Source organism: Oncorhynchus keta, chromosome 36 (genome assembly GCF_023373465.1).
Source record: "Oncorhynchus keta strain PuntledgeMale-10-30-2019 chromosome 36, Oket_V2, whole genome shotgun sequence".
NCBI lineage: Eukaryota > Metazoa > Chordata > Actinopteri > Salmoniformes > Salmonidae > Oncorhynchus > Oncorhynchus keta.
Window position 1 is genome coordinate 11,252,307 of NC_068456.1, and position 12,042 is coordinate 11,264,348.

General features: G+C 43.8%; 1 protein-coding gene across 1 annotated transcript in view; it reads right to left on the bottom strand.

Moving 5' to 3' along the window:
- Window positions 1-4,029, bottom strand: part of LOC118369906 (melanopsin-A-like) — a 49,004-nt gene extending 44,975 nt beyond the window's left edge. The window contains exon 1 of the mRNA XM_035754681.2: window positions 3,790-4,029. Coding sequence (XP_035610574.2) covers window positions 3,790-3,939 — 150 coding nt within the window. The 5' untranslated portion in view covers window positions 3,940-4,029. The remainder of the gene's footprint in view (window positions 1-3,789) is intronic.
- Between the last annotated feature and the right edge of the window lie 8,013 nt (window positions 4,030-12,042).

The window sequence follows — 12,042 nt, forward strand, 5'->3', positions numbered from 1 at the left end:
GGTTGTCACCTGGAATGCATTTCAATTAACAGGTGTTCCTTCTTAAAAGTTAATTTGTGGAATTTCTTTCCTTCTTAATGCCTTTGAGCCAATCAGTTGTGTTGTGACAAGGTAGTCGTGGTATACAAAAGATAGCCCTATTTGGTAAATATCAAGTCCATATTATGGCAAGAACAGCTCAAATAAGCAAAGAGAAATGACAGTCCATTACTTGAAGACATGAATGTCAGTCAATGCGGAAACATTTCAAGACCTTTGAAAGTTTCTTCAACTGCAGTGACAAAAACATCAAGTGCTGTGATGAAACTGTCTCTCATGAGGACCACCACAGGAAAGGAAGACCCAGAGTTACATCTGCTGCAGAGGATACGTTCATTAGAGTTACCAGCCTCAGAAATTGCAGCCCAAATAAATGCTTCAGAGTTCAAGTAACAGACGCATCTCAACATCAACTGTTCAGAGGAGACTGCATGAATCAGGCCTTCATGGTCGAATTGCTGCCAAGAAACCACTACTAAAGGACACTAATAAGAATATTAGACTTGCTTGGGCCAAGAAACACAAGCAATGGACATTAGAGCAGTTGAAATCTGTCCTTTGGTCTGATGAATCCAAATGTAAGATTTTTGGTTCCAACGCGTTCCACTGGGATGCTGGCCCGTGTTGACTCCAATGTTTCCCACAGTTGTGTCAAGTTGGCTGGACGTGTTTTGGGTGGTGGACCATTCTTGAATGGCACACATACACAATCGATGTCTCAACTGTCTTAAGGCTTACAGATCTCACCCCCTTAATCTACACCGATTGAGGTGGATTTAACAAGTTACATCAATAAGGGGATCATAGGGGGGGTTCCCACACAAATGTACATCACTGGCACCATATATATATATATATATATATATATATATATATATATATATATATATATATATATATATATATATATATATATTCTGGAGTCTGACAATACTGGTTCTGACATTGCTCGTTCTGGTATTTCTTTAAAATAAAAATGGTAATAAATTGGTTATTGTATTGTTTCTAGACATTACTGCACTGTTGGAGCTAGAAACATAAGCGTATTGCTGAACCTGCAATAACATCTGCAAATCTTTGTACACGACCAAGACATTTTGATTTGATGTTAAATGTTGAAGCTACATAAAAATATGAAATAAAAATATTTATTTGGGAAATATTCAGTCTTTGCTCTTTCCGTCATTAGCATGCTGATGATTTGAAGTTGAATTTGATTTATTTTTATCACACTGGTAAGACTTTTAATACACGTTGTTTAGTTTATTTAGTACTTTTAATATGTTTAGTTTACTTTTCTTTGTGAGAAGCAAGTTAATTTAAAAGTTATGCGATTCGGTTTACATAGATACGACATTTCAATGTCGTTAATACACAAAGTAACCAAAAAGCAGATATAATTTGCAGCAAACAGTACGTTAGCCACAAGTTTCCCAGAATTGTTTGCCAGAAGTTCACAAGTCGCAAATTTGCAAATTTGCTGCAAGTTTGTCACAAAACAAATGTCCATGTGAAAATATGAACTTGTGGCAAATTTGCCAAAGATTTGCCACAGCTGTTTACCAGAAGCCTGTTTTTCGATGAGGGAGTCCTGCTATTGTTCCACAACATCAATGAAGTGCACTCTCTATGCAAAACCCAACCATGTATAGTAATGCCCGAGCAACTCAGCACCTGTCTGTGCATGCCAAGAAGCGTTATCTCTGAAAAGGGGACGGCGGCAGTTTGAGTGTGTGCCCAAAATCAAAACCATAAACCCCAGAATGAACAGACAAAATAAATCTGGAAATGCAGGAATCTGCATTTTTAGAATATTGAGAGTGGATTTTATGGAGTTATGTTGAGCTAAAATAACAATAACCCAGATGAAATATTGCGTGTTGGAGGGAAATCTGGAGGGGGCGGCTAAAATGAGTGTCACACGGGACTAGGTGTGTGTGCAGGAATCAGACGCAGAGAGAGAGAGTAACGGAGTAAAGTGCTTTACTATTGCACACCAAACTGATAAGCCCAATAAAATACAGGGCGCAGGACACTATACCAGACAACCCAAAACCACAGGGTGTCCAGTATAGAATATAAAATACACCACGACCTAATATGTACACACGTAACAAAAGACAATCCCACACAATACAAGGGCGGGTCAAAATACTACATATAGGGAAGCTAATTAAACCAAAATACACAGGTGAAACTAATAAGACAAAACCAGTAGGACGGTGACGACGACCGCCGAGCACCCCCTGAACAGGCAGGGGAGCCAACTTCGGCGGAAGTCGTGACAATGAGTCAGCCATCCGACAGGACGGTTCTGACTGAAGTTGGGCTGTCTAATTGTGATGCTCAGGCAACCTTTTTCTGAATGCAATTATTCACAGCTGCGTCATCTCAGGGATTGGGACAGACTAACACGGAAATGCCATCAGAATGTACTTGATATTTCATCAAAGGTGGCAGGTGATATTTACCCACTGCTCTGCACCTCATTGTCCCTTTGGTTAAAAAAAACAGCATTAGTATTTACACTGTGGGTAACATTCTGTAAGACAGATGAGAATGTTAAGCTAGACATTTACACTAACTACCACTAAAATAAGTATGACAGACAAAAACACACATGCAGAGCGAGACAGACAGAGAGGAGGGACAGACGCACAGAGAGGGAGAGAGAGGGTTCACTCGCCAACCAAGAATTCACAAAATGGGACAAACACCAAATATCCTCAGTTTACACCGTGAAACACTAAATAATGCATGCAGAGCAGAAATAGGTTGATACCCGCTAATGATCAAAATCCAGAAAAGAGCCATTCAATTCTACAACCATCTAAAAGGAAGCGATTCCCAAACCTTCCATAACAAAGCCATCACCCACAGACAGATGAACCTGGAGAGTCCCCTTCACAAACACAAACAGACCCCACAGAGCCCCAGGAGAGAGAGAGAGAGAGAGAGAGAGAGAGAGAGAGAGAGAGAGAGATCACTCCATCACAAATAACCAATAACCAGCATCTTAAAAGGGCTAACCCTAACCCTTCAGTTGAACAGCACAATCGGAGTGGAGCGTTAACATAATTTGTTTACCCTTTAAAAAGGTACCCCTTTGCTCCTAATTCTTTAATAAATACATTTTAACCCACAAAAAAAGTGAGTAAATGCAAAAGCCAGGATCATTGAAATGGGTCATCAATTAAAGGTTTGCAAGTAGGTGCCAAATCAATAGAGCACCATGGTAGCCTTAGGTAGAGTGAGGCTGAAGTAAGGGAGTCCATCTGAATCTTGATGTACAGTGGATGTTTGATGCACATACTATATGACTGTAAATGTAATGCACATCTGTCTTACTTTCCATTCTCTAAAGTCAAATCTGCACTGTAGAACAGAACACTTTGTATTGTGAATGAATAAGCATTTTTGATCATTCAGATGTGCCCCAAGAGAATAAGGTTATTCATGCATTTCAGGACAGCTGTCAAGAAAGCTTTCTCTGCAGTCTGCCTATCACATGGTTACTTTTGTTGTGGATGTCAATCTGAATTATTTCTTATTTCTGAACAAGACAATGTCATTCAGAAATTATAGCTGCATCAGTCATTGAAATAAATATTTTGACATGAGGAACGGCAATCTGTTATCTTTACTAACATAGCGAAGTCTTACAATCACGATCAAACCAAACGCATGTCCTGCATGAATGATCAGGCTACTTTAACCTGGGATAGAATAATAAACAAGCGAAACACTTACAGAGGTGGTAACAGACGGCAGGTCCACCATCCGGTACTCATTGACCCCCGTGTCGTTCCAGGAGGAGAGAGTCTCCACGATGCACGTACAGTTCTGGTTCTGGAACGGACACGAGATGCCCTTCGGATCCGAGCGCATGGCGCCGCTCATCTGTCCACTTTCGCCCTCCAAGACTGACGGGCCACCCAAGATGGACTGTAGGCGGACGGTGGGAAAGAGAAATAAACTGGTCCGGACACAAATCCGACAGCTGTCCGGCTAGAGTGGAATATCCAACTTCAATATGGCCAAGTGATGATAACTTCTCTTGTTGGCTCCACAGTGGGAATCTGTTCTGGAAAGTTATCGATTCTCGATATGAATGTTAATTGACTACAGTCTACGTAGGTTATGGGTCTTGAAATGTGTAGTCGGTGAGACACAGTTTGACAACCGCAAGAGAGGCTGGCGTTTCATACACTCTTGCGCGCCAGCCACGCAACACAACAGCACTTTTTTTTTAAATTGACATATTTATATATCGCTCTTTTCTCCATGTCCTTGCTCCAAGTTGTCACTCCCCATCAGGGGGGCAGGGTTCAGCTCTGGAATCACACTTTCCACAGTCCGTTTCAAAATGACTGAAAAGGCACTTTCATTATCAGATTTGTGCCAAAAAATATCCATTGCATTTGTCCAGTAATTGTCTCACAGTCAAATATATTAACATGTAATACGATTGTGACACTAGTTACCATAGTCACAAAGTCCAAATTGGTTATATCATACAAATTCATGAAAACCAAAATTAGTTTTTTGGTCTTAATTGAAGGTTAGGGTTGGGCATAAGGTTAGCAGTGTGGTTAAGGTGAGGTTTAAAAATCAGATGTTATCTGTTTATAACTGAATGTGCTAACTAGTGATGACCACTTTACACTGGCCAAAAATATAAAGGCAATATGCAACAATTTCAAAGATTGTACTGAGTTACAGTTCATATAAGGAAATTGGTCAATTGAAATTAATTCATTAGACCCTAATCTATGGATTTCACATGACTGGGAACACATATCTTAAAAAAAAGGTAGGAGCGTGGATCCAAAAAAAAGTCAGAATCGGTGTGACCACCATTTGCCTCATGCAGTGTGACACATCTCCTTCGTATAGAATTGATCAGGCTGTTGATTGTGGCCTGTGGAATGTTGTCCCACTCCTCTTCAATGGCTGTTCGAAGATGCTGGATATTGGCAGGAACTGGAACACGCTGTCGTACACATCGATCCAGAGCATCCCAAACAGGCTCAATGGGTGACATGTCTGGTAAGTATGCAGACCATGGAAGAACTGGGACATTTTTAGCTTTCAGGAATTGTGTACAGATCCTTGCGACATGGGGCCGTGCGTTATCATGCTGAAACATGAGGTGATGGCGGCGGATGAATGGCACATGGGCCTCCAGATCTCGTCAGGGTATTGTAAATAAGAATTTGTTCTTAACTGACTTGCCTAGTTAAATAAAGGTTACATTTTAAAAAATTATAAAAATCTCTGTGCATGAAAATTGCCATCAATAAAATGCAACTGTGTTCGTTGTCCGTATCTTATGCCCGCCCATACCATAACCACACCACCATCATGGGGCACTCTGTTCGCAATGTTGACATCAGCTTAACCACACGATCCCAAACACGCCGTCTACCAATTTGCCTGGTACAGTTGAAACCAGGATTCATCCATGAAGAGCACACTTCTCCAGCGTGCCAGTGGCCATCGAAGGTGAAGTCAGTTACGACACCGAACTGTTGTCAGGTCAAGACCCTGGTGAGGACAACGAACACGCAGATGAGCGTCCCTGAGACGGTTTCTGACAGTTTGTGCAGAACTTCTTTGGTTATGCAAACAAACTCAGTTTCATTACCTGTCCGGGTGGCTGGTCTCAGGCAATCCTGCATGTGAAAAAGCCAGATGTGGAGGTCCTGGGGTGGTGTGGTTACACAGGGTCTGGGTTGTGAGGCCTGTTGGATGTACTTCCAAATTCTCTGAAACGACGTTGGAGGTGGCTTATGGTAGAAAAATGAACATTTTCTGGCAACAGCTCTGGTGGATATTCCTGCAGTCAGCATGCCAATAGCACACTCCCTGCCAATAGCACATGAGACATCTGTGGCAATGTGTTGTGTGATAAAACTGCACATCGATGGCTCTGAACGAACTTTATTTGACTCTTTGCAAACTGGAATCCATTTATCCGGAGGCTGCATTCATTGTAGCTGGGGATTTTAACAAGGCTAATCTGAAAACAAGACTCCCTAAATTTTTTCAGCATATCGATTGCGCAACCAGGGGTGGAAAAACCTTGGATCATTGTTACTCTAACTTCCGCGACGCATATAAGGCCCTGCTCCGCCCTCCTTTCGGAAAAGCTGACCACGACTCCATTTTGTTGATCCCTGCCTACAGACAGAAACTAAAAAAAGAAGCTCCCACGCTGAGGTCTGTCCAACGCTGGTCCGACCAAGCTGACTCCACACTCCAAGACTGCTACCAACACGTGGACTGGGATATGTTTCGTATTGCGTCAGATAACAACATTGACAAATACGCTGATTCGGTGTGCGAGTTCATTAGAACGTGCGTTGAAAATGACGTTCCCATAGCAACGATTAAAACATTCCCTAACCAGAAACCGTGGATTGATGGCAGCATTCGCGTGAAACTGAAAGCGCGAACCACTGCTTTTAATTAGGGTAAGGTGACTGGTAACATGACCGAATACAAACAGTGCAGCTATTCCCTCCGCAAGGCTATCAAACAAGCTAAGCGTCAGTATAGAGACAAAGTAGAATCTCAATTCAACGGCTCAGACACAAGAGGTATGTGGCAGGGTCTACAGTCAATCACGGACTACAAGAAGAAAATCAGCCGAGTCACGGACCAGGATGTCTTGCTCCCAGGCAGACGAAATAACTTTTTGCCCGCTTTGAGGACAATACAGTGCCACTGACATGGCCTGCAGCGAAAACATGCGGACTCTCCTTCACTGCAGCCGAGGTGAGTAAGACATTTAAACGTGTTAACCCTCGCAAGGCTGCAGGCCCAGACGGCATCCCCAGCCGCGCCTCAGAGCATGCGCAGACCAGCTGGCCGGTGTGTTTACGGACATATTCAATCAATCCCTATACCCGTCTGCTGTTCCCACATGCTTCAAGAGGGCCACCATTGTTCCTGTTCCCAAGAAAGCTAAGGTAACAGCTAAACGACTACCGCCCGTAGCACTCACTTCCGTCATCATGAAGTGCTTTGAGAGACTAGTCAAGAACCATATCAACTCCACCCTACCCGACACCCTAGACCCACTCCAATTTGCTTACCGCCCAAATAGGTCCACAGACGATGCAATCTCAACCACACTGCACACTGCCCTAACCCATCTGGACAAGAGGAATACCTTTGTGAGAATGCTGTTCATCGGCAGGCTTGTTTTCGAATTGCTGTGCGTTTTGTTGCCAACCTATTTTGCTACCTGACAACTTTACGGGTTTCACTTTTTAATTACCGTTCATATATTTATTTATTTTTTTCCTCAACTTTTTCACTCCGGACGCTTTATCTGGACACGATTCGTCAGGACCTCCAACAGCCGAAGCTAAGTAGTAACATTAACATGATGCCTTCTAATTGCAGCCGCTGTGCTCGCCTTACGGCGAGGATAGCTGTACTGCAAGCCCAGCTTCAGACGCAATCGTTAGGCAAGGGTAATTTCAGTGTAGGAAAGGATGAAACAGCGTCTGTGCCACCAGTAAGTACAGATAGTAGTATAAATCCCCTGGCACAGTCCCCGCAGCCGGACAACTTTCTCACGGTTTCTGGAAGGAAATGCTGTAGGAACGCTCAACCGGTGTCGCTCAATCAGCCGACAGAAACTTTCAACCGGTTCTCCCCATTAAGCAGCGGGTCGGTGTCAGAGGCCGAGTCTTCTCTGGTCTCTACTCCTCCCGTTACGGGGTCTGAGACGCCGAAGCTTCCCACCATTAGCTCTGACAAATTGAAAACTCTAGTCATTGGCGACTCCATTACCCGCAGTATTAGACTTAAAGCGAATCATCCAGCGATCATACACTGTTTACCCGGGGCAGGGCTACCGACGTTAAGGCTAATCTGAAGATGGTGCTGGCTAAAGCTAAAACTGGCGAGTGTAGAGAGTATAGAGATATTGTTTTCCACGTCGGCACCAACGATGTTAGGATGAAACAGTCAGAGATCACCAAGCGCAACATAGCTTCTGCGTGCATATCAGCTAGAAAGATGTGTCGGCATCGAGTAATTGTCTCTGGCCCCCTCCCAGTTAGGGGAGTGATGAGCTCTACAGCAGAGTCTCACAACTCAATCGCTGGTTGAAAACTGTTTTCTGCCCCTCCCAAAAGATAGAATTTGTAGATAATTGGCCCTCTTTCTGGGACTCACCCACAAACAGGACCAAGCCTGACCTGATGAGGAGTGACGGACTCCATCCTAGCTGGAGGGGTGCTCTCATCTTATCTGTCAACATAGACAGGGCTCTAACTCCTCTAGCTCCACAATGAAATAGGGTGCAGGCCAGGCAGCAGGCTATTAGCCAGCCTGCCAGCATAGTGGAGTCTGCCACTAGCATAGTCAGTGTAGTCAGCTCAGCTATCACCATTGAGACCTTGTCTGTGCCTCGACCTAGGTTGGGCAAAACTAAACATGGCGGTGTTCGCCTTAGCAATCTCACTAGGATAAAGACCACCTCCATTCCTGTCATTACTGAAAGAGATCATGATACCTCACATCTCAAAATAGGGCTACTTAATGTTAGATCCCTTACTTCAAAGGCAATTATAGTCAATGAACTAATCACTGATCATAATCTTGATGTGATTGGCCTGACTGAAACATGGCTTAAGCCTGATGAATTTACTGTGTTAAATAAGGCCTCACCTCCTGGCTACACTAGTGACCATATCCCCGTGCATCCCGCAAAGGCGGAGGTGTTGCTAACATTTACGATAGCAAATTTCAATTTACAAAAAAAAAAATGACGTTTTCGTCTTTTGAGCTTCTAGTCATGAAATCTATGCAGCCTACTCAATCACTTTTTATAGCTACTGTTTACAGGCCTCCTGGGCCATATACAGCGTTTCTCACTGAGTTCCCTGAATTCCTATCAGACCTTGTAGTCATTGCAGATAATATTCTAATCTTTGGTGACTTTAATATTCACATGGAAAAGTCCACAGACCCACTCCAAAAGGCTTTTGGAGCCATCATCGACTCAGTGGGTTTTGTCCAACATGTCTCTGGACCCACTCACTGTCACAGTCATACGCTGGACCTAGTTTTGTCCCATGGAATAAATGTTGTGGATCTTAATGTTTTCCTCATAATCCTGGACTATCGGACCACCATTTTATTACGTTTGCAATTGCAACAAATAATCTGCTCAGACCCCAACCAAGGAACATCAAAAGTCGTGCTATAAATTCACAGACAACACAAAGATTCCTTGATGCCCTTCCAGACTCCCTCTGCCTACCCAAGGACGCCAGAGGACAAAAATCCGTTAACCACCTAACTGAGGATCTCAATTTAACCTTGCGCAATACCCTAGATGCAGTTGCACCCCTAAAAACTAAAAAAATGTCTCATAAGAAACTAGCTCCCTGGTACACAGAAAATACCCGAGCTCTGAAGCAAGCTTCCAGAAAATTGGAACGGAAATGGCGCCACACCAAACTGGAAGTCTTCCGACTAGCTTGGAAGGACGGTACCGTGCAGTACCGAAGAGCCCTTACTGCTGCTCGATCGTCCTATTTTTCTAACTTAATTGAGGAAAATAAGAACAATCCGAAATTCCTTTTTGATACTGTGGCAAAGCTAACTAAAAAGCAGCATTCCCCAAGAGAGGATGACTTTCACTTTAGCAGTGATAAATTCATGAACTTCTTTGAGGAAAAGATTATGATTATTAGAAAACAAATTACGGACTCCTCTTTAAACCTGCGTATTCCTCCAAACCTCAGTTGTCCTGAGTCTGCACAACTCTGCCAGGACCTAGGATCAAGAGAGACGCTCAAGTGTTTTAGTACTATATCTCTTGACACAATGATGAAAATAATCATGGCCTCTAAACCTTCAAGCTGTATACTGGACCCTATTCCAACTAAACTACTGAAAGAGCTGCTTCCTGTGCTTGGCCCTCTTATGTTGAACATAATAAACGGCTCTCTATCCACTGGATGTGTACCAAACTCACTAAAAGTTGCAGTAATAAAGCCTCTCTTGAAAAGCCAAACCTTGACCCAGAAAATATAAAAAACTATCGGCCTATATCGAATCTTCCATTCCTCTCAAAGATTTTAGAGAAGGCTGTTGCGCAGCAACTCACTGCCTTCCTGAAGACAAACAATGTATACGAAATGCTTCAGTCTGGTTTTAGACCCCATCATAGCACTGAGACGGCACTTGTGAAGGTGGTAAATGACATTTTAATGGCATCGGACCGAGGCTCTGCATCTGTCCTCGTGCTCCTAGACCTTAGTGCTGCTTTTGATACCATCGATCACCACATTCTTTTGGAGAGATTGGAAACCCAAATTGGTCTACACGGACATGTTCTGGCCTGGTTTAGGTCTTATCTGTCGGAAAGATATCAGTTTGTCTCTGTGAATGGTTTGTCCTCTGACAAATCAACTGTAAATTTCGGTGTTCCTCAAGGTTCTGTTTTAGGACCACTATTGTTTTCACTATATATTTTACCTCTTGGGGATGTTATTCGAAAACATAATGTAAACTTTCAATGCTATGCGGATGACACACAGCTGTACATTTCAATGAAACATGGTGAAGCCCCAAAATTGCCCTCGCTAGAAGCATGTGTTTCAGACATAAGGAAGTGGATGGCTGCAAACTTTCTACTATTAAACTCGGACAAAACAGAGATGCTTGTTCTAGGTCCCAAGAAACAAAGAGATCTTCTGTTGAATCTGACAATTAATCTTAATGGTTGTACAGTCGTCTCAAATAAAACTGTGAAGGACCTCGGCGTTACTCTGGACCCTGATCTCTCTTTGAAGACCATATCAAGACCATTTCGAGGACAGCTTTTTTCCATCTACGTAACATTGCAAAAATCAGAAACTTTCTGTCCAAAAATGATGCAGAAAAATTAATCCATGCTTTTGTCACTTCTAGGTTAGACTACTGCAATGCTCTATTTTCCGGCTACCCGGATAAAGCACTAAATAAACTTCAGTTAGTGCTAAATACGGCTGCTAGAATCCTGACTAGAACCAAAAATATTTGATCATATTACTCCAGTGCTAGCCTCTACACTGGCTTCCTGTCAAAGCAAGGGCTGATTTCAAGGTTTTACTGCTAACCTACAAAGCATTACATGGGCTTGCTCCTACCTACCTCTCTGATTTGGTCCTGCCGTACATACCTACACGTACGCTACGGTCACTAGACGCAGGCCTCCTAATTGTCCCTAGAATTTCTAAGCAAACAGCTGGAGGCAGGGCTTTCTCCTATAGAGCTCCATTTTTATGGAACGGTCTGCCTACCCATGTCAGAGACGCAAACTTGGTCTCAACCTTTAAGTCTTTACTGAAGACTCATCTCTTCAGTGGGTCATATGATTGAGTGTAGTCTGGCCCAGGAGTGGGACGGTGAACGGAAAGGCTCTGGAGCAACGAACCGCCCTTGCTGTCTCTGCCTGGCCGGTTCCCCTCTTTCCACTGGGATTCTCTGCCTCTAACCCTGTTACGGGGCTGAGTCACTGGCTTGCTGGGGCTCTCTCGTGCCGTCCCTGGGGGGCGTCACCTGGGTGGGTTGATTCACTGTTGTGGTCGGCCTGTCTGGGTTGGCGCCCTCCCCCCACTGGGTTGTACCGTGGCGGAGATCTTTGTGGGCTATACTCGGCCTTGTCTCAGGATGGTAAGTTGGTGGTTGAAGATATCCCTCTAGTGGTGTGGGGGCTGTGCTTTGGCAAAGTGGGTGGGGTTATATCCTTCCTGTTTGGCCCTGTCCGGGGTGTCCTCGGATGGGGCCACAGTGTCTCCTGACCCCTCCTGTCTCAGCCTCCAGTATTTATGCTGCAGTAGTTTATGTGTCGGGGGCTAGGGTCAGTTTGTTATATCTGGAGTACTTCTCCTGTCCTATTCTGTGTCCTGTGTGAATCTAAGTGTGCGTTCTCTAATTCTCTCCTTCTCTCTTCTTTCTCTCTCTCGGAGGACCTGAGCCGTAGGACCATGC